Source organism: Phoxinus phoxinus, assembly GCF_949152265.1.
Source record: "Phoxinus phoxinus genome assembly, chromosome: 17".
NCBI lineage: Eukaryota > Metazoa > Chordata > Actinopteri > Cypriniformes > Leuciscidae > Phoxinus > Phoxinus phoxinus.
This window is the reverse complement of record NC_136892.1, coordinates 7,804,532-7,828,370: the sequence shown is the minus strand read 5'-3', so window position 1 is coordinate 7,828,370 and position 23,839 is coordinate 7,804,532. Positions and strand designations below refer to the sequence as shown.

Below are 23,839 nucleotides of genomic sequence, written 5' to 3'. Positions count from 1 at the left end.
ACGCCAATGTTCTCATTGACTATCATGGCACCAGGGACAAAGACACTGCATGCCAATTTTCATCAGACTAACGGTTGGGTACGTTTCTGGGTACTCAAAGTGCTTTACATGGAAAGGGGAATCTCCTCAACCACCACCAATGTGCAGCATCCACCTGGATGATGTGACGGCAGCCATATTGCGCCAAAACACCCACCACACACCAGCTTACTGGTGGAGAGGAGACAGTGGTGAAGCCAATCAGTATATGGGGATGATTAGGAGGCCATGATGGACAGAGGCCAAGGATTTTTAATGACCATGGAGAGTCAGGACCTCGGTTTAACGTCTCATCCGAAGGACGGTGCTCTTTGACAGTATGGTGTCCCCGTCACTATACTGGGGCACAGACCACAGGGTGAGCGCCCCCTGCTGACCTCACTAACACCTCTTCCAGCAGAAACCTGGTTTTCTCAGGAGGTCTCCCATCCAGGTACTAACCAGGCTCAGCCCTGCTTAGCTTCAGTGGGCAACCAGTCTTGGGCTACAGGGTGATATGGCTGCTGGCAATATGACTGCTGCTTTTATACTTTAATGCACGTCTTATACAAAGCTTTCCTTTAGTTTTTCTAGATCTTTCTAGATTCTCATCCATCACTGTTCTGTCATGACTATATTTTTTTTTTTTCACTACTGATGCTTAGAATACAAATCTCAAATGTTAAGTGTTCAGCAACACATTTTTTTTAGTTATAACTTAGAAGGCTCCAACTCACTGTTAATTAGCTCCCTAAGTGTTATGTACAAGTCCAGTGATGTAAACACATGGTTTGTAAAGTTCAAATCATACTCTATGCAGGTAGTTTATGCAGCTCCATATAGATGAGCAGGGGCTCATTAACGCACAGGCTTCCGTGGACTGAAGCCCATGCAGGGGCCTACTGGCTGCACGAAAGTTATATTTTTAAATAGGCAAATATTTGCATGTATGAGAGCTTGCAGCAGTGACAACATCATTCTACAAATAAACACACATACCAGTACATTTTCAGGGATCTCAACCGCATATTCGGCAAAGACCTGCTGTGTGAATGGAACCGGACTGGACAACATTCTGTAACTTGTTATGGAAATTTTACATTTAGATGTGTTTCTTTTGCTTTTGTATGGGTACAACTTTTATTAACGATGAAGATTCATTTTTACTCATAAGCATTTAAAAGAATATAATCAAAAGCACATTATTAAAGATATAAAACTAAGTTTTTATAAATGTGAGTTAGAACAAGCTTCTTGAAGGAACAAAATGTTCACTGGGTTATGTGAAGACTATGTGTGAAAAATATGTGCGCAGCTTTGATCGAACTAAAGATAGACGAGATGTGTGAAAAAGAGCAGCAGTAAGAAACAGGAAACTTTTGCAGACATGACGTTGCTCAGACCAGTTAGAATTTGGGTTGGACATGAGATAATGAGCTAAGACATCTCCATTTAAGGTAACAAAGGATTTTTACACAGGGTGTGTTAGGGTATATAACCTTGGCGAAAGGGACTAGCCTTCGCCTTCTCATGTCAGATGCTCTCTGCGTGAGAATGCCATGGGCCTTCTCATACTTAGACACTGTCTGTATGTTGAACGCTTATTTCATGCATGAAATAAAATACTTTGTTTAATCTCTTGAGAATCGACTTTGTCTCCTTCATCCAGGTTTTAATATTGAGTAATTTTCCACAACAAATGGCGACGAGGATGCGATTGCAAAACCGATGATCGTCGTGAGGGGAACAGTTGACTGGCCATCCCGAGAGAACACTCTACGGCTCAATATCCTCAAGCTTGAGGAAAGAGAATTGTTCAACTCCTCACGACGACCTAGGTGGACGCAATTAAAGAACTCACAGACAGTGAGACTCACAAGACGGTGAGAGAAAATTTAAATTATTCACATGGTGGATAAGAAAATTATTTGCGTATTGAATATTTTTTCTAAAAGGGTCAGAGTTTTGGAATAAGCGTTTCCAAACAGGGTTTGAGAATAAGCCTAAAAGTAAGTTCTCAAATGCCATGTGTTAATTCTTCTCTAAAAGGGCCAGAGTTTTGAGAATAGGTCTGATAGAAAATTTCTCAAACACCAGACAAGGTGCTCGTTCGAAGTTTCGGACATTAGAGGAGGCACTTGTTTGGGAAAGACCTGCATCGACGGAGACAGGCAATTTTGAAAGTCCTAGATTGACGAATTTAGGCATGTCGTGGTGGCCACGCTGAGAGGAGAATTAACACAGTAAATATAGTGCGTGGTGACCACGCGGGGGAAAATATTTAAATACGCAAATATAAATACTGTTGATTAAGAAGAAGGAAAGAGGAAAATTTATAGGTAAATATAAAGTAATAAAATAATAAATAAAAATACGCAAATATGGATTAATAAAATTAATTAATATAGGGAAATTGAACAAACAAAATTGTCTAAGTAAAAATGGGTAACGGAAATTCAAAAAAGAAGGATGGAGAACAGGTTGATTTCTCGAAGGGTTCATAAAAATAATGGACAAAGCAATAGGAATTTGGTATCATGAATATGTGCCGTATTTAAAAAGAGCAATATGGGTTCAATGGGGGTTTAAGCGTGTCACATTTGACAAAAACAAAAGCAAAATTGGTCTACTCACGTTGTCAAGAGGAAAGACAAGACACATAGAGAAACGCATTATGCAATCTTAAAAATGACATATCTTTGAAAAATGACGTCTGACATTGTTTCTTCTTCTCCCTATTATGGCATTGTTTTTTTGTTTGTTTTTGTTTTGTGAGAATAAGATAGGAGGACAGGATGTATCCGGCTCATCTTCCACCTCCTCGCAATCCTAACCAGATTCCAGCCGAGGCAGAAGGACGGGGTCACGCAGTTCCTAACGCACCACACGAACAACCACCACCGCTCTGCAGCCCTCCAGAAAATGAAAGTAAAGACTTTGTTCTTGGATGGATTGGACAGTGACATTTCAAAAGCAATTCAAAAGAGCTGTGTCGGATGGCAACTGGCCTCCACAGTAGAAATGAAACATCATGAAGACATCATGAAAGCGCAGCGAAAAAATCAACGCAGCCAAGCAAGACAAAGACCTCATGTTGGCCCTGGTGACAATGCAAGGTGTGTATATGGGCAACAACAACTCCAACCATCACCAACAGAACCAGAGAGACAATGGCAGAGGAAGAGGCAGAGGACGTGGTCGTGGTCGTGGAAAAGGACGAAACTGTCAACCATTTCAACAACAACGCAAAGAGCCCTATGATCCAGACAAATGTTTCAAATGTGGACTTAAAGGACATTGGTATAATGATTGCCCACACGGCAAAGGCAGGAATCAGGCGGATTGAAAGGAGGAGGAGGGGGTGAGCGACGGGGTTCCTGTCTCTCCAGCAGATGAGTATAATTTACCTTTATTTTCTGATTATGCTCTATGCAATGAAGACTTGCTTGCTAGGGTTTTTCTATAAGGCTAATTTTTTCTTTACCCTTGATAGAAATGACTGTTAATGACGTATCTTTACTATTTCTGCTTGACACGGGAGCTTCCAATTTTGTAATTAAAGCCACAGAGTTTGAAAAACCAATTCCACTCTCTGGTAAGACGACTTCTTCCAGAGGTGCAACTGGTCATGTGGTCATAGAACAATATTCGAAAACCCTTGAGTGTTCAATTGAAGGGGAAAAATAGAATAAAAAAATTAAGCATTGTTTTTTAATTACTAAGTTATGCCCAGTGAATTTAATGCGAAGGGATTTACTTTGTAAGTAGGGTGTTTTTGTTCATTGTAGTGATCAGGGCTTATCAGCTGACATGAGAATGACGCATGAAACTGAAAGCACAGAGGATTTTTCTCTGTTTGTATATGAATGGCAAATTTCTGACACATGTCTGACCACAAAGCGGCTCATGACAGAGTGTTGCCATCTTCTGAATCTATGAGAGACTCAGATTTACATTGCACTTCTCATGTAAGCACTGATCATGATGATGAATATGCGCAGCAATGATTTAATGTTGACATAGAAATTGTGACGACTGACTATGTGTATTGGACTGACCAATGGTGTGTTTTGAATGTGAAATTGACTGACAAACAGACAGTGTTTTATGACATGGAAAATGCACAAGCCTCATATCGCTGGCCAAACCAGTGAAGGCTGAATGGCGTGACGCGGGTCCCTTCATGGCCAGGTGCCATGAACTGACCGACTGGGTCATAATAGATCAAAAAAAAAGAATGATCTGCCAAAATGAAGGTACCAAAAATAGCCATGTCATGAAAACACAGAAGTTTGAGAGCAGTCACAGTGTTGGATGAGGAAGTGAAACTAAACAGACTGAGTTTAACACAACTCCCTGTCATAACAGACGGGTTGGAGAGAGTTTCCAAAATGTTTATGGGCTACTGATAAAAAATTATGTAGGTCTGATTGCAGATTGTGAGCCGATTCAAATAAAGACCAAATCCGACTATAGACCAAAAATAAAATGCAGTATCCACTAAAAAGGAAGTGGCAGTTTGTAAGTGCCAGGCTCATACTTCGGGTAGTGATGACGTTTCTAAGGAAAACAGGGTGTCAGAGTTTAGCAGCGAAGGCTGTAGCTCGACTTCCTGTTCAGATAACCATAGCAATACAGCTGAATGAGGAACTAGGTGACAGAAGCGATGAAACAAGCACGCTTCTGCCTATGACAAGCGAAAATGGAGGAAGGCAGGCCGTGAATATAAAAATGGACGATGGGGCCCCAGCCAACCAATAAATAACAAACCATGTTTACCTTCTGATTTCTTTCAGGTATATGCAAGTTTGATGCATGGATTGGACCATGTCTCAAAAGGGAGGAGGTTTACTATTATGCAAAATAACTGATTTACCAAAGTTTTTTTCCACTGTGGCAGCAGATTTTTGCAGCAGATGTTTGATTTGTGGTATTAACAATGTGGGCAGGGGTCAGGCAATGAGACAGGGGGGCATCCCAGGCCGCAGAGACCATTCTCAAATGTAATGCTCGATTATATTGAATTATCAAAATCTGACAAAAAGAAATACTGCGTAGTGGCAGTCAACATGTTTTCAGAATGGGTAGAAGCCATGCCAACAACAAAGGCAGATTAAAAAAGGAATGGCAAAACTATTCCTACAAGAAATTATCCCACCATGGGAATTTCAAATCCTGAAAAATTATTAAGTGACAATGGTTCACATTTTGTAAACAGTGCAATTTCAGCAGTTGAAGCATTCCTGGGTACATCCGGAATGGGGAGGAGCTAACTTACATGAGAATGAGAAAGAGGGGCTGGGACGCAGGAAATCCTCGAACATTGCCTGACACAAGTCGGTGTGAAAATGACATGTTGCAATGTTGTGTTGAGCTGGATAAGGTGTTCTGTGATATCTCAAAACAGGTCCAGGCAGCAGTTCCAGAGCCAGCTGAGACGGCCCTGCACAGCATCCGGCCAGGAGAGTTCGTGTTGATAAAGGATCTGAGACGAAAGCATTGGAAGGCGAAAAGGTGACAGGGACCATTCCAGGTTTTGCTGACCACTCAAAATGCGGTGAAAGTCGAGGATCTAGCTCATGCGGTAGCTGCAACGGAAGAAGAATCCCACTCAAAGCTAACGAGTGCCAAACAGAGATCAGACTAACCAGAGACGTGTCATCCCGTAGGTTACCAATTTGAAAACCACCGTCACTGGAGAGCAGACGAATCAATAGTAAGAGACGATTGTGCAATTTCAGGAGTGGTCAGGACTGTATCAAGGACTTTGTGGAACTTTAACGGCGTGGGCATTGAAATAACCTGTCTGATCATATCAACTAGACCTGCCCTGAGACCAAAAATACATCGAGAAACGGGACTGATATCGTTCAAACAAGAACATTTTCTCGCCTGACAAGGTTGTAATGTGTGGCAATAGGTCACTAAATCTTATCCTTTTAATTAGTGTGGCTGTAAGCCTAGCACGAGATGATAGCATATAGAGGTGAAAATGACAAAGGGAAAATGGGGTAAGATCATGTATTTTTGTAAGGATCCATGTCAAGGGCAATATGTGTACGGAGGTAATCAGGATTTTTGGAATTAGAAGAAATCACTGAAAATTTAGGAGAATTAATAGGGTTAATTCCATGTACTATGTAGTGTCACGGGTGAGAAATCACACAACAAGGTAGCTCAGTGCAATGGCCCCGGAGGGTGGATTTTATTAATCCTTTGAAGTGAAGGTGGTGGGGAAAAACAGAGGTGCTCGGTGCGATCGTGCCTGGTGTTTCTACGGTGTCCGTGAAGAGGCGTCCAGGCGTGCGTGCGTGCTGCGGCCGTCGGTCACTCGCTGTCTTCTGCGTAACAAAGAGAGGGAACGTTAGTACCAGAGCGATCTGCATGAGACGTTAGTCTGCCTGAGTGAGAGCGGTGCTGGCTTCTTAAGCTCTGTGTTGACGAGCGGCAGCTGGGAGCGATCGGCCTGTGATGAGGACGTGCAGGTGTAGCGTGTTGGTTGCCAGGGCGACGCTGATGAGCCCAGAGACACTCGTCACATTCCCCCCCCCTAAGCGTCGTTCTGGCCCTGGGAACGAATGGAGACAGTAGGGGTGAAACAAGGGGTGGGTGGGGAACGACCCCTGACAGACCTGCGTAAGCTGTCCACATCCGCGAGAGCCCATCTGCGTTGGCGTTGGCGGTCCCTGCACGATGACGAACCTCGAAGTGGAAGTCCTGGAGCGCGAGGAACCAGCGGGTCACCCTGGCATTGGTGTCCTTAGCCCGGGCCATCCACTGTAAGGGGGCATGGTCGGTTACCAGGGTGAACTTACGGCCGAGGAGGTAATACCGCAGCTCCAGGACTGCCCATCTGATGGCCAGGGCCTCTTTCTCAACGGCGGCATAGTTCTTCTCGGCCGGGGACAGCTTCTTGCTGATATAAATAATAGGATGCTCCTCACCTTCCTGGATTTGTGATAGAACGGCCCCGAGTCCGATGTCGGAGGCATCCGTCTGCAACAGGAAGGGGGAGCTAAAGTCGGGGGCGCGGAGCACTGGTGACGAGGTAAGGGCCGTCTTGAGCCAGGCGAAGGCCTCCTCGGCGGCTGTTGTCCACTGTATCTTTTCCGGCTGCCCCTTCCTGGTCAGGTCTGTCAGAGGGGCGGCTAAGGAGGAGAAGTTGGGGATAAAACAGCGATAGTACCCCGCCAACCCCAAGAAGGCTCGTACCTGGGTCTTCGTCTGGGGTTGGGAAGCGGTAAGTATGGCCTCTACCTTCTTTTCCTGTGGTCGGATGAGGCCACGGCCGACCTGGAAGCCCAGGTACTTCGCTTCGGAGAGCGCTAGGTGGCATTTTCGGGGGTTGGCGGTTAGTCCAGCCCGCCGGAGCTCCGAGAGCACCCTCCGCAGACGTTCCAAGTGTTCATCCCATGCCTCGGAGTGCACGACGACATCATCCAGGTATGCGGCTGCATAGGCTTGGTGAGGTCTCAGGAGGATATCCATCATACGCTGGAAGGTGGCGGGTGCTCCGTGCAGGCCGAAGGGAAGGGTCCGGTACTGCCAGTGTCCGCTGGAAGTGGAGAACGCTGTCTTCGGTTTGGCCGACGTGGTGAGTGGAACTTGCCAGTAACCTTTCGTCAGGTCGAGAGTAGAAATGTACCGGGCCCTCCCCAGCCGATCCAACAGCTCATCTACCCGAGGCATGGGATAGCCGTCGAACTCGGAAACTTCATTGAGACGGCGGAAGTCGTTGCAGAAGCGGAGGGTGCCATCCGGCTTGGGTACCATTACGATGGGGCTGGACCATGGGCTGCGTGACGGTTCGATTACCCCCAACTTCAGCATTTGCTGAATTTCCTCCTCAATAGCCTGCCGACGGGCTTCTGGGACTCGGTAGGGCCGTTGCCTGACGATCACTCCAGGGGGCGTCCTGATGTCATGCTGGATGACGTTGGTCTGCCCTGGCTGGGAGGAGAACACATCCTTAAACTGACTGACAGGTGTTGCAGCTCTGTCTTTTGGGCAGCCGACAGATGGGGATTCATGTCGACGACCACGGGATCGGTGAGACTGAGGGCAGCTACCTGTTCGTTGGTCCCTTGCCATTTTTTCAGTAGGTTAATGTGATACAGTTGCTCCGCTCGTCTTCGTCCAGGCTGGCGTAGTCGGTAAGTTACTGGTCCAACCTTCTCCACTACCGTATAGGGACCCTGCCAGGACGCCAGGAACTTGCACGCAGAGGTGGGGACCAAGACCATCACCCTGTCTCCCGGCTGAAATTCCCGTGGTTGGGCTGTCCGATTGTAGTGGCGTTGTTGGGCCTGCTGTGCCTTGCTGAGGTGTTCCCGGACTAATGGCATGACCCGGTCGATCCTCTCCCTCATCTGCTTCACATGCTCGATGACCGTGCGGTGTGGTGCCGGCTGCTGCTCCCAAGCCTCCCGAGCGACATCCAGCAGCCCCCGCGGCTGGCGGCCAAACAGGAGCTCGAAGGGGGTGAAACCAGTTGAGGCCTGGGGTACTTCCCGGATTCCAAACAGGACGTAGGGGAGCATGAGGTCCCAGTCACGTCTGTCTTCGGCCGCTACTCTACGGAGCATCCGCTTGAGGGTCTGATTAAAGCGTTCTACAAGTCCGTCGGTCTGTGGGTGGTAGACAGTCGTCCTCAACTGTTTCACCCGCAGCAGGGTGCAGAGGTCTGCCATTAGCCGGGACATGAACGGTGTACCCTGGTCAGTCAGTATCTCGGAGGGGATGCCGACCCGGCTGGCCAACAGAAACAGCTCCTGGGCGATGGCCTTCGCTGTTGCTTTACGCAGGGGGACTGCTTCCGGATAGCGGGTGGCATAGTCGACGATGACAAGGATGTGTTCATAACCTCGGGCAGACTTAGGCAACGGCCCCACAAGATCCAATCCGATCCGCTCGAAGGGCACCTCAATGATGGGTAAAGGAATGAGCGGACTGGGGGGAGGAGATCTGGGCGCGGTGCGCTGACAGGTAGGACATGCCTGGCAGAATCTCTTCACTTCCGCTTCCATGCCTGGCCAGTGAAACCGGTCTCGGATACGCTGACTGGTGTTCGCGGCTCCCAGATGACCCGCCATAGGATGGGAGTGTGCAAGTTCCAGAATGGCCTCCGTCTTGGTCCGTGGGACGACTAACAACTCCTTCTCCTCCCCCCGTCGCTGGGCGACGCAGTATAGCAGGCCCCTTCGGACAATGAAGTGCGGGAGAGGATGGGGTCGTGGGAGGACGTCTTTCTCATCCACAGCGCGGATTTGCCCCCAGCAATGTTTCAGCCGATCGTCCTCCCGTTGTTCTTTGGCAAAAGAGCCCCCCTCACTGGCCTGACGGAAAACATCATAGAAAAGGTTAGTAGCTTGAGAGGGGGACTCACCATCTCTCCCGCTGTCCGAAGCTAGCAGTGCCGGCCGGCGGCGGGGTCTTCGTGGCTTCCTACGGTGACGACGGTTCCCTTCCTGGCTGGCGGGCTGGGCGGCGGCAGCGAGCAGGCGGTCGAACCCGGGCCAATCCCTGCCGAGGAGTAAAGGGACCGGAAGGTTCTCCATTATTCCAGCCTCCACAGGCCAACTGCCATGAGCTGCAGCGATGTTGATACGACGAGCTGGAACCTGTTGGGTATCTCCGTGCACACAAGTAATGGGTAGTAGACTCCTTTGGTTGGGACGTGGAGGGCACAGTCGAGCTTGAATGAGGGTGACCGCACTGCCCGAGTCCAGAAGCGCCCGTATGGGTTGGCCATTAACGGTGACGTCCGCTTCTGGGGCCGCAGGTGGGACGCGCTGATGTACGATGCACCCCGCCAGCCAGGTCCGCGGGGACGTGGTGGGGTCAGCGGTGGGCATTGGCTCATCCATCGGTGAGGGAACCGTCGGCCTGCCAACTGCGCGCGGGGTGCCCTCCGGCGTGCGTCGCTCTTGGACCACCCTCCGGGGAAATGGCGGCGCCCTCTCCCCAAACTCCCGATGTTGGACAGCGTCCGCCAGCTCGATCGCCTCGACTAGGTCCAGGACAGTGGCGGGATTCCTCATCCCGACAGCTTGGCGGTGGGCTCGGGGCAGAGCTCGTCGGAGGCGATCGACCACCACACGTTCCACTATCTGGGCGGCGGTGGGCTCTCCTTCCATTAACCAGTGTTGGGCCAAGCGGACGAGTTCGGCCGCCTGGGCTCGCGCTGGCACCCGGACTTTATATTCCCACTCGAAAAACTGTTGTGCAGCACAAATGGGGGAAAGTCCCAGTCGGGCAAGGATTTCCCGCTTCACCTCTCCATAATCACCAGCCCTTTCTGGGGGTAGCGAGAAGAACGCCCGTTGAGCCTCACCAGTGAGAAGGGGCGCCAGCGCTGAAGCCCAGTCGTTCGGATCCCATCCCTCGCGGTGAGCTGTGGATTCGAACATTTGGAGGTAGGCTTCCGCATCGTCAGATACTGTCATCTTCGGCAAGAGCCGGGCTGCTTGCATCCGAGCGTCAGGTGGTGGAACGTGCGGGGCCGCTTGGGCGCGGAGGGCGGCGAGTTCCGCCTCGGTCCCGCCCTGTCGAGTGGCCAGATGTTCCATAATCTGTTGCTGGCGGATGCTGACTTCAGTCAGGCGCTGCAACAGTTCATCCACTTCCATGGGGAGAGAGGACGCCGACCAGTGCTGGAGAAAGAGAACAGAATTTTTTTTTTTTTTTTTTTTTTTTTTTTTTTTTAGTGCGGGTACATGCCAACACTTGTGTGTGATTTCTCATGCATTTGCCCGCATTCTCCACCAGATGTCACGGGTGAGAAATCACACAACAAGGTAGCTCAGTGCAATGGCCCCGGAGGGTGGATTTTATTAATCCTTTGAAGTGAAGGTGGTGGGGAAAAACAGAGGTGCTCGGTGCGATCGTGCCTGGTGTTTCTACGGTGTCCGTGAAGAGGCGTCCAGGCGTGCGTGCGTGCTGCGGCCGTCGGTCACTCGCTGTCTTCTGCGTAACAAAGAGAGGGAACGTTAGTACCAGAGCGATCTGCATGAGACGTTAGTCTGCCTGAGTGAGAGCGGTGCTGGCTTCTTAAGCTCTGTGTTGACGAGCGGCAGCTGGGAGCGATCGGCCTGTGATGAGGACGTGCAGGTGTAGCGTGTTGGTTGCCAGGGCGACGCTGATGAGCCCAGAGACACTCGTCACAGTAGAAATTACTGAATGTGAAAATTCTATAGAAATCAAATCAATATCTCCAAAGAAAGTCAAATGCCAGAACCCATCAGAACACAGCACTAGAGACTTTGACAGGGTATGGGCAGTGAAACCGCAATTAGGCGACGTATGTTTATGTAAATTAGGGACCCAACAAGGGGCAATAATGGCTGGTACAGCACACTGTAAAACCACGATAATCATGAATAATAACAAATGTATAACATCTAATGGTACAAATATCACATGTCCAGGTGACGACGATGACCTCGGAGAGACAACAGCTTGAACAGTATGTGCACACCCTTCCTAAGAAATGGATGGGGTGCTGTTATCCAGGATTTTTAGATGTAGGAACGGAGGTTTATTTGAAAATATGCAAAATGTTAGGAACCTCTTGTTGTTTTAATTTGACTGACGTCTTTCAAAAAGTATCAGACATAATAGAACACATGAAAATGGCCGTAGCCACTCCAGATGAAATGTAATCTTCACTAGATAATTGGTTCTTGGGCCTGCAGGGGTGGACGAAATTGTTAATAAGTACGATTATGCCAATCGGATGTTTGATTTTGATTTTTCTTTTGATGATTCCATGTTTAATGAATTGTATTTCTAGAATCACGGCTAAGGCAGTGACTGTAACAATGATGAGTATGAGAATGAGTCCAGGGGAATACACAACAGTGATAAGTAGAGCACCAGAGGACGAAGTTAAGGTGTTAGTGGCTGATGATGATGAGGATTATGAGAACAAGAGCGAACATGAGTTTGACTAGGAAATTAAGTAACCATGGAAAAATTTACCTGTTGTGAATTACTATGATTATGGAAGAGTAAATGTAAAATTGTGTGTATGTTCTTTGAATGAACATATGGGGGATTGTTATGGAAATTTTACATTTAGATGTGTTTCTTTTGCTTTTGTATGGGTACAACTTTTATTAACGATGAAGATTCATTTTTACTCATAAGCATTTAAAAGAATATAATCAAAAGCACATTATTAAAGATATAAAACTAAGTTTTTATAAATGTGAGTTAGAACAAGCTTCTTGAAGGAACAAAATGTTCACTGGGTTATGTGAAGACTATGTGTGAAAAATATGTGCGCAGCTTTGATCGAACTAATGATAGACGAGATGTGTGAAAAAGAGCAGCAGTAAGAAACAGGAAACTTTTGCAGACATGACGTTGCTCAGACCAGTTAGAATTTGGGTTGGACATGAGATAATGAGCTAAGACATCTCCATTTAAGGTAACAAAGGATTTTTACACAGGGTGTGTTAGGGTATATAACCTTGGCGAAAGGGACTAGCCTTCGCCTTCTCATGTCAGATGCTCTCTGCGTGAGAATGCCATGGGCCTTCTCATACTTAGACACTGTCTGTATGTTGAACGCTTATTTCATGCATGAAATAAAATACTTTGTTTAATCTCTTGAGAATCGACTTTGTCTCCTTCATCCAGGTTTTAATATTGAGTAATTTTCCACAACAAACTTCATACAGGTCGAGAGAGCCGCTCTGCGCTGAATGCGAGTTCAGTAACTTTTGTACAGATATAGGGAGATTGAGTATGGAGAGGGTTAATAGGAGAAAGGGCCGGGGCTGTGGTCATTTGTGGAGGCATCCTCACACAAAAATCGTCCCCCAGGACAGGCGGAGGAGCAAAAAAAGGAAAAGAGTGAGGAACAGGAAGGGGAAGAAATTACATTGGCGCTTGTCCAGTTAGTGGAGGCATCCTCACGCTAGGGTGAGCACTTGGAACTAGAAAGTACTGATAGGGGAAAGGGTAGGAGGTAGGAAGAAAATGAAAGGTTTGAGGAGTTGATGTGTAGTTGGTGTTGCAGGTGGCTGAAGAGTGCGGTGCAGTGAGGAGCAGTGGAGAAAGGTTTATCCGGCAGAGTTTGAAGCCCTTCCGCGACGGGTTCTGGGGCGCGGCCCAGGCTCGCTGAAGGTCTGTGTGACGCAGGGGCGGGACCCGGCACTTTTGCGTGGGAGGAAGGTGGAGAAGCTGCTGGACGCGAGGAGCAGTGGAGAAAGGTTTATCCGGCAGAGTTTGAAGCCCTTCCGCGACGGGTTCTGGGGCGCGGCCCAGGCTCGCTGAAGGTCAGTGTGACCTTCATAAAGTGACGTGAATAAAGTGGGAGGTAGGTGGAGAAGCTGCTGGACGCGAGATTGGGGCCCGGCGGGCCTTGCTCGCTCGAGCAGATGAAGTGGAAGCTGTAGGAGAAGGTTGAGTGGATTGCAAGGAGACATATAGATTAAACAATTCTGCTTTATTTAATCTTCGAGAAGTTGATGTCAGAATTAATTAGGGCTTGTCTCAGCCCTTTAACAGTCGTTTTCCCTATGGGAGGGATGGTTGGATGGACCGGAGTGGAGGTAGATGAAGAGAAAGATGGTGGATTTCTCACCGGCGGTGGTGAAGGGAGTCCTCGGCGTCTCGGCGTGCGTGGAGTGGATCGTGTGAGCCGGTGTCCCCGATTTGAGGATGGAGGCTCGATGATGTTGGTGGTTGGTGTACTAAGACCGACAGAAAATGAAAAGTTGCAATTTTCTAGGCCAATATGACTAGGAACTATACTCTCATTCCTGGGTAATAACAGAGAATGTCTAATAAGGGGAGAACTGCCACTCTCAGTAAACTTCCGGCTTCTGAACTGGTTGCAGTTCCACTCTGGTTCCATATGAGGGTGCTCACAGGACGAGTGAAAAATGGTCTATGGAGCTATACCCCTCAAAATCCACTTTTCTCAGGATATAATTTTATGTCTAGTAATTTGAATGTTGTATTCGAGAAAAAAGTCACTTATTTGCTTTAAAAAGTATTTTAAAATGTCAATGACGTCATACACATCGTACGACCAGAGATATTGCTTTACGGAAATCCTTCAGTCACTTTGGTGCTTTCGCGCTCTGCACTTTCTTTTCTTTTGAGGCATCGACAACACAGCTGACACAGGTAAATACACGTGCTAGAAGAGTTTTTGCTTGAAGACATTCTGGTCCCGCTTCGGATGCCACAATACCATCAAGCGGTATCTCTGGTCGTAATCAGTCCTTCACTGACCAATCAGCGTTCATTAGCAGAATGCTAGTGTGTTATGGGCAACAACAACTCAACCTGTAAGAAATCGAAAGGACATAAGTACTCGCTCCTGATAAAAAGGGCCACATATTAATAATTTTGTTCAAAACTGTGTTTCAACCGCATAATCGCCAGCAATTCTATGTTCATCAGACAATATGAAGAATTTTACCAAATGAATGTGCACAAAAAGTTTCACAAAAAAATCTTGTTTTTCTAAGACTCACACAGACATCAAGATTCAGCATATGAATCTCAACAATGGTGACCATTAAAAAAAACTATTCATGTTGCAATGCATGCTGGGTACTAGCATAATACAAAATCTATCCATTGCTCCCAGCACACATTGTGGCATGAATATTATTTTATTGGTCACCGTTGTTGAGATTCATATGCTCATTCTTGATGTCTGTGTAAGTCAGTATGAAACCATAGAGGTTTTAAAAATCTGATTGTCACTACAATGGACCTTACAGTAGAATCAGAGTTCAGTTAAAACGAATAATACAAGTAATACATCACCTGTTTACTCAGAGATTAGGCTCTGGAAAAGATCAGAGAATCAAGTCATAAAATGTTGATTTGCATCTTCTAAACACAATCACTTGTTCATATTTTCTTTTGGCTTTTGTGCCATAACAAATGTGTTATATAAACACTCAGTTATAGCAGCCAGAAAAAAAACTGGTGTTATAAAGTCAAGGGTCAAGAGCCCAACTAAAGCAAACACTGACCACTATCATGGTGTCTTTAAATGAAACTCAATAAATCATCTTCATCTAAACCTGTTCATTCACAATAACAACTTCTGTAGATGCATGACAAAAGTAAAACTGGTTAGTAATAAGTAAAGCTACTAATGTTGTTTGTGTAATGGTTTTAACCCTCTTCTGCTGAGAATTTGAGAGATTTAAACATATTTGATCTTAAGTTGATTTCATAAGGCTGTGGTTGGAAGTCAGTTGTAGTTCTTGTGTTTCTTTTTCCTTCAGTGATTCTGCATGTTAACAGCAGGTGTTCATCACTAATGCTCACTAATCACTTAATTCATCACTTAATTAATCACTTAATTTCTTGACTGCAATGTATACTTTTATTTAACTCAACTGAGATAAGTTCAGAGTACTCATAACTATTGTTTTTTATAAACTTAATTGAATTGAGGTAATCAGTTTCCTCAAATGTAATGAGTTAGCTTAACTCATTGGATTTGACTTTGTATATGATATTACGAGCTAGCAGGAACTGCAAGTGCTCTGAGTTCATTTAAAGTTAGTCTTTTCAATTTTTTTACTCAAAATAGCGAGGTTTCAGCTATATAAAGTATTTAAATGCAGTGTAAAGTTTAATTGCGTATTAAGAAATATCATTGTTTAGTGGACTCGACTAAAATAAGTTCAGAGTATTTATAACTATTGTTTTTTATAAACTTAATTGAATTGAGGTAATAAGTTTCCTCAAATTAAATGAGTTAGCTACAAGTAAACCTACAATCAAATCTGAGATTTCTCAACGGCAATCGGGTGAAAGAGACAGATTTTGCCGTCTAGCTAGACTCCCATTCATTTTGCACTCATGGGTGATCGCCCCCAGTGGAACTCTGGTGGAACTACAACCAAAATTTGGTACAATAGGACTTAATAGGGAGTGGCAAGGCTCTCCGTAGACGGGCTCTGGTAATAATCAAGGAACTGTGCTGCCGTACCAGCAGGCGCAATGATATATTACAAATTGATATATTACAAATCACGGTGGAAGTTACCGAGCTGGGGACTATTTTCAGGCGCTGCGTAATATCATTGCGCCTGCTGCACCCATGGTACAGCAGCACAGTTCCTTGATTATTACGCAGGAATGAGATATAGTTCCTAGAAAATAGTTCCTAGAACACCACATAGATATATAAACAACATTAAAAACTTGACTTTCACCACTTTCTGTGTTTGGAGATGTGAATTGGCGTAAAGCTTGGCGAACAATGGATACGTTATATATTAATAACAAAGTAAAAGAAGTCTTTTTAAAAATAATGCATAGAATATATCCAGTAAAAATGTGGTGGAACGTTCTAAATTAGATATTGATTACTCTTGTAATTTTTGTAAGAGTTAGGGTTAGGGTTAGGGTTAGGGTGGGTTAGGGTTAGGGTTAGAAAAATAAATTCCTCTGTTAAAAACTAAGGAAACTATTTTTCATTTATTTTTCCATCCAAAAATATTTGGGATTTATGTGGAGCATTAATTAAGGAAAAAATTAACATTGCTTTGCAGCTGAGTGGATTTGACATAATAATACACTTCAATGATCATGGAATTAAGAAAGATAAGGCTTACTTCATATACAATTGTTCATATAAATGGGTTTCTATAAAATATATATATATTTCTTTAAGAAATAGGAATCTTATAATTTTTATAAAAAAGTTTCACATTCATAAAATGAAATGGTCTGACTCAAAACCGAAATTGTCTTACTTTAAAAATGATTTCTAGCTTTATTGTTAAAGTAAAAAAGGTAATTAAAGCTTATAACATTTTAAGCAGGTATAAAATGGCATCCTCTTCCTTTTGTCTGTTATCATTTTGTTTTTGTCCTCTGGCACTGTTTTTTTTTATTTTTTTATTCGTACTTTTGAATAAATATGTCTCATTGTGTTTTTCTTGTTTATGGCATTATTACATTTTTTTAAATCAAAAGTTATAAATAGCAAAAAAATAAATAGCCTACAAATAAAAATAGGGGAACAGTATTTTATTATTGCACTGATTGGCTATTAGATGTGAGCAGACAAACAGAGACCAGAAATGTAAAGAAACGAAGTTTTCAGAATTTCCTAACAAGCAATCGTATTTTTATTTTTTAGACTTATATTCTAATCTACCCTGACCACTCCATTACTGAGGAAAGAACTACAATCCCATGAAGCACCGCGAACAGCATACGCAGTGCTTCATGTGAGTGGGCGGAGTCAAAGAGCTATTTTGGCGCGTGTTGCTTTTTTCTACTCTCTGATTGGTGTAATTTTCTGTGTAGCGTCACGGGTAATGTAGTTTTCACCAGGAATTCCGCTGTTAAACACGATGGTTTTAAAAGTAAGCTGAAATAATGCGGGCTGACGGCTTCAACAGGCCTGTCTTTTAAAGGTTTATAAGTTATAGTTCAAAATCAATTTCCCTATGGAGAAACGGAATATAGGTTTTACGTCTATGGGCGGAGCTGAATTAATCGACCTCTACGTAGACGGCAGGGGCGGAGCAGGTTATTTGAAAGTGGCGGGCAGGGTCTTTCTTCAGAGAAGCTAACGCTGTGCTCGAATTTGAATGGCAGAAACTGTTAAGGACGTCTGTCTTTACAAAAGATAACGGTATCCCGTGAGGGCGATTAAGATTACCATTTTTCTTGTCTTATTTGAAACTGTTGTCAAGTTTGGGTATAAAGGAAAGTTTAGGGCGCTTTACTCGTCGAGCCCGATAACAACAGACTACGTTACAGGGCGGAAGGTAATGACGCGTTTCAAACATCCCGGTTTGTTGTATCAGCTCCTTATTTTGTTCGTGTGTTGTTTATTGCAAATATATTTTTATATGTAGAAAGTGTGTATAAAGATACACGATAATGGCTTTAAGTGTAGTTCAGGACTTAGGCCTGTTGGATAAACATAATCTAACAAGTTAGTCATTAATGTTTTATTCTTGAAGACTGATTTTGTGTTTAAGCACGTTAATTCTGCTTGTCTTTAAAAGGTCTTAAAGTTTTCATTCACCCATCCACAAATTAAGGCCTTAAAATGTGTTAAATCAGAGCAGGAAGTCTTACTTTTGTAAAGTGATGACATTAAATGTTGCAAAAATGATGATCTTGTTCAGTATTTTGCCTTGTTTTCTAATACAAGTATCTATAAACATACTTAAATCAAGATGCATTTACTTGAGATGCAAAATAAAGATATGTAACGTTAGTCAAGTGAACACATTTAAGTGAGTTTACACTTATGTCCAATATCTATTAATTGGGTATGAAAACTGATTTCCTCTTTCTGAGCCCATTTGCAGATACTTGTTCTTGTTTCAATCATAAACTTCATTCATTTCGATCAATTTCACAGAAAACAATACTCCTGTTATATAATTTTGCTTCTCAATGTATCTAGATTTAAGAATCGTTGACAATTGCGCTGGAAAAGAAAGACAACAAAAGGTACAGTAAAAGCTAGGCTATATCTATATACCAGTTAGTTATATATTCATAGTTCAGAGCAGAGGTATTCTAGTCTTAAGCTTTTTTTGTTTTGTAAAATAAAAAATGGAGTTTGGTAGCAGGTTGTATTTTAAAACTTTGAAGTGTTGCTATAAATGCAACTCATTGTGTGCTCCTAGACCCAAAAAGAACATATTGTGTTCCCTTCGGTCCTTTTTGTTTTCGTTACTTGGTCTTGAAAACGTCTTAAAGTCTTAAATCTACTATTATAAAACCTGCAGAAACCTTGTTTTAGTCAGTTGCATACAAACTTAGTCTGGACCAGGACTAAATATAAAACTAACTTACTTTACATTGCATGTTGCTGTAGACCCGCACTTAACCGTCAGCTGCACTAGTTTCACAAAAGTGGCTTTTTGTTGACTTTGACTACTTCTAATGCAATCTTTCTTTGGTTTTATTAATGTAATTGCAAATAAAAATTAGTAGGAGCCATTAATGGAACACATTAGGATTTAAGAAGCACCTCCAACCCACAAGGCTACCGTAGTGTTTAGTTAATATGCAGGTAATTAGTGATGTCAAATTCTGAGTGCTCATTTTATGTCCCTCGCTGACCAGGATTAACCCATCACTGAAGAATTGTAGTTTCATGATGCAATTGAAAGAGGTGAATTGCAGGGTGCACTTTTGGGGGACTCTGGTTAATATCCACTAAATCCCTGATTTTTTTTAAACCCTTTTTGAACCCAATCAGTGTGCTTTACAGAGCTTTTTTGACAAAGGAAAACTGTGACTAGGGTCAGCTGTTTTGTCTAAAGTTGTTCAATGTCTAAATGTTTCACATTGTGAATTTGACAACTTTAAGCTTGTGTAGTGCAACATGCTTTCTTTGGTGTCTTTGGTTATTAGATACAGTGTTATTGTAATGGCAATAACTATGTGTCTGCTCTTGCTCTGTGCACACTGGCTTTGCAAGACAATATGTGAGTTGGGTTGTCATTTGATTCAGCCTTTTATTTGCTTTTCCAGCATGACCAAGGAGGATGAGAAGGCCATTCCTGTGAGGGTTGCGCTGAGATGCCGGCCTCTGGTTCCTAAAGAGATAAATGAAGGATGTCAGTGCTGTCTTAATTTTGTACCTGGTGAACCTCAGGTGTGTATTATGAGATCTTGTCTATTCATTCACTCTTTTGCATCAAAAGGTCATGTCAGAAAGATTAATGAAATATTTTTTTTTTTCCCATTTCAGGTCATTGTTGGCAATGACAAGGCTTTCACCTATGATTATGTGTTTGACCCCTCAACAGAACAGGAAGAAGTTTTCAACTCTGCTGTGTCTCCTTTATTGTCTGGGCTTTTTAAAGGTTTGTAAAACAGTCCCACTTGGAGTGAAATATAAAGTTCAATTTACTGAAACTTATTTCTTGTGTAATCGCTCAGTGTTTCAATGGCGGAAAGATACCACTGAAAGAGCTAGTAAACAATATCCCACGTTGCATTACGTCATTTACCTCAGGCCAGTCATTCAGTGTCCACAGCTTGTTAGTTCGCCAGAGAAATCAACTTTCGCTGAGCACTATATTAGCTTAAATATTCATTATATTTTACTTAACTTGTTAGTGATGTCTTGATTATTTAATGTATGTTTAAAATATGTCATGAAAATGACTGCCAGTGTATAAATGATTATTTTTCAACAACGAATTGGAGTAAAACCATCATTTTATTTGAGTGTTGATTATCATATCTAAAAATAAATGGCACCTGAATTAAGGCTAATAGTTTGGGCTCTGTTGTTAAGCTTTAATATTATAATAATATGCAAGTAAGGGCTCAGTTTACAGTATTAGCAGAGATGTATATAATTTTTATCCTTAAACTTTGAATTATTACTGAATTAATTTAAAGACAGAGACACAATTTGTTCAGTAAACCACTGTTTAAAGGGGGGGTACAATGGTGTTTCATGTATTCAGAGTTGTTTACAGTGTTAAAGAGATGGATTCTCATGCTAATAATGGCCAAAGTCTGAAAGGTTATTTTGAACGAATAACAGAGAATTTCTGTGCTGAAAATCATACTTCCGGATTGCAACACGTTTCGGCTGGTTTTTTTCTATCGTAGATCTAATGACGTAGACCAGAGTGGAACTCCTTATATGAGCATTGCTCTCGGAAAAGCGCGTTCACGCACACGTCGACCAGAGGAGAGAAAGACCGCGCTCATCGACGCATAGACATCATATATCTCTATATAATATCTATGCATCGACGCGCTACTACCGGAAATCATCATCAGCAGCGCTAAATAGGAATGGTTGATGTCAAGAATGTCTCCAAAAAAGTGTGTTTTGGGATGTGAGGGAAAGTTTACCTTGTTCAGCTTCCCAAAGAACCCAGTGTTACTGGAACAGTGGATGCAGTTTGTATTTCCGGGACAGCAAAGGAGTGTGGCAAGTGCGGTTTTGTGTTCTTGTCATTTCAGTGACGAATGTTTTATTAACAAGACCCAGGTCGTCGCTGGATTTGCAAACCAAATACTATATATATATATAGTAATATGGCCTACCGCACCACGATCGATAATAAGCAAACCTTCCCGGGCGCTCCCGCTTGACTCTATAGCCCCGCCCACGCCCAGAATCAAGGACCTCGTCTTTTTCCGGTTAGAATCGGAAAGCTGTATTTTTATTTTATAAATATGATGAAACTAAAGACTTTTTGGAGATATTAAGGACGCACTATTACTCTATAGGTACTCAAGATTAACATGAGATTGACTGAAACTAAGTATTTTACCCCCCCTTTAATAATAAAAAAAGCAATTTTATGTTTAGTTTTCTCCCCCCTGCTACACCGAACTGTGACGTCAAAACCGAGGCGTGAGTTTTGTGTACCTTTACCCCCCTATTGATTATATGCTCAGGGCTCGACAATAAGGTTCAGCGTGAAAGACACTCAAGCCAGTGCTGTATCTTCACGGAAGTTGATGATTTGCCAATTTAAATCTTCAAGTGCACATGGAAGCGAAAGTACCAGTACCCGCGTCTCTCAGTTTGGTATTTGCATGCTGTGTGATAAGTTTTGTGTGCGCAGTAGTGATGTGCAGATCACAGTTATATCTCCGGGTGCTGTGGATAATCCGCAAATCGGGCGGGTCAAGTAATAAAAAATAACATTCCAAAAATTAAATCATTAAAGGATTCAGCAGCAGTCAGTTTTCCACATAAAAAAAAAAGCTATACAAGTGGGCATGGCGAGCTGCGGAGTGGAGGGGGAAGAGGAGAGACTGACCACACACTGACAACGGCTTCTGTTTTATTTCGCTCATTAAAAGCATCAAAGCTTCCCAAAAATGCATGCTGCAAATTACCATTACACGCAACACAACATACCCATGGTTTTGTAAGCTCAACGTAAATTACACAAATACATATTGTACACCGATCCTGTGACGGCTAATTTAATGCACAAATAAATGCACAGCCATTCTTCACATTTGTTCTCTGCATCGTATATATATATTCGAAGTTGCATCTGATAACTTGAGACTTATTCTTTGATAACTTTGAGACTTATTTTGCTGCGGTATATGCCGTTTGATCAGTTAAAGTGCTGTGTACACCGTACACACAGTGTGGATGAATCGGGTTTGTGTCGAAGACTCCGGATCTATTGAAGAGTACTTATGCGATGCAGAAACTCTTACAAAGCCAAAACAAACACCAGTTCTTGATCCATTAATGCATCTCTCACTTACTGTATATGATCTCACTGTTTAAATTGGCTGTCAATCAATGCGTGCTGCCATGAATAATTAGGAGTGGTGTCTTCTCATCGGATAAGGACACGCAGTCTCATGAATGAGACTATAGTACAAGAAATCCTGTCACAAAGATTAATTTAAACCCGGATGTTGAAAATGGTGCAAAAAGTTTCAAATGAACTAGTTTTCTCCAACAATCAAAACTAACGGATGGTAAGATTGACTTCTATGATGTTCAACACTCATAACTCTGTTAAAATATCAGATTGGTTTAAGGTTTCATGACCCTTTAATGTGTTGATTAAAAAAAAAAAGACTTGTCCAGATTTGTGCAAAACTTTTGCAATATTCTTTGATAAAAAATCAAAGCAAATCCAAATCAAAGCAATTGTTTCAAAGCAAAGCTGCTTTGAAACAATAAAAACTCTTATTGTAATTTCTGTAAGTTCACAGGTCTCCAGACTAACATTGGAGGGCAGCAGCCTTCATTTACTAATAGGGCTGGACGGTATGGCCAAAATTTATATCACAATATATTTCTTAATTTCGGTCGATTCGATATAATTCCGATATCGATATGATGAACAATATAAAAGCCTTAGGAAAAACTGCCAAGAACACCAAGAGTTAATGTCTGTACCTTCAAACTTCTGAAAAATGTATTTGCCAATTCTCTGAAACCTATAAAACTATATAATATTTTAGAAATAAAAATGGTACAAATTATTAGGTGTTCAAGCACGAAGTGCTGAAAACCTATTGTAATTGTACTGATTTTTATTATTATTATTATTATTATTATTATTCTCCTGTAAAACGCATCGTGCAGCCCAAACCGTAAGTGCTAGAGACTTGAAACTTTGCCACAAGGTAGTACAAAAATCGAGGAGAGGTTATCAAAATATGAGCCCGATTGGCCCATAGGTGGCGCTATAGCAACCAATTGCACGAAACTGCTCATAACTCCTAGACCGCATGTCATAGACTCAAGTGTCTTATATCATTGGAAAGCTGACCACCTGACGTAAAAAATGTATATCTCCGATTTCATTTCCGCCATGATAGATTTTCCGCCATTTTGAATTTTGTCAAAAATCTACTTTTGCCAACTAGTCCCTGGTTTTTTGCCCGATCGGAACCAAATCAGTGCAGAAATGTTCTCTGGAGTCTGAAGATCAATAATGATCGAAAAAAAAAGGAAATTTCGATTCACGGTCGCTAGGAGGCGCAAAATGGACGTTGTGGGAGGAGCCTATTTGACTAAAATGCCTATAACTCGAGAAGTAAACGAGATAGCTTCACCAAACTTGGTACACATATGTAGGAGGTCAATTTGAGGTCACGATAAAAAAACCGCGTCGATTGGCCACATGGTGGCGCTATAACACAGAAAAAAACATATAAACACCTGACCGTTTGTCCGATTGACTTGAAATTTGGTATGCAGTGTCTTGGCCCAAGGCCCCATGTATGTGTAAAAGGATATTGGCGTATCTCAAAAAACATGGCCGCCATTGGCCAATGAAGTTGAATCACCTATTAGACAAGGTTAATGGAGGCCAATCAGAACGAAACTCGGTGGGCGTGT

General features: G+C 43.2%; 1 protein-coding gene and 1 long non-coding RNA gene across 3 annotated transcripts in view; one reads left to right on the top strand and one right to left on the bottom strand.

Moving 5' to 3' along the window:
• The window catches only part of LOC306983987, a 151,193-nt gene extending 148,176 nt beyond the window's left edge, over positions 1–3,017 (bottom strand). The window contains exon 1 of the long non-coding RNA XR_013794460.1: positions 1,594–3,017. This is a non-coding gene — a long non-coding RNA (uncharacterized lncRNA). The remainder of the gene's footprint in view (positions 1–1,593) is intronic.
• Positions 3,018–17,356: 14,339 nt separating this feature from the next.
• kif4 (kinesin family member 4) overlaps positions 17,357–23,839 on the top strand; it is a 171,295-nt gene continuing 164,812 nt past the window's right edge. Inside the window, exons 1-4 of one of the 2 annotated variants that reach the window (XM_079584911.1) lie at positions 17,505–17,786; positions 18,437–18,483; positions 19,516–19,639; positions 19,736–19,850. In XM_079584911.1, the coding sequence (XP_079441037.1) occupies positions 19,517–19,639; positions 19,736–19,850 (238 nt within the window). In that variant the 5' untranslated portion in view covers positions 17,505–17,786; positions 18,437–18,483; position 19,516. Of the gene's footprint in view, positions 17,787–18,436; positions 18,484–19,515; positions 19,640–19,735; positions 19,851–23,839 lie in introns of both variants that reach the window. The other variant, XM_079584910.1, reaches the window with a different exon arrangement.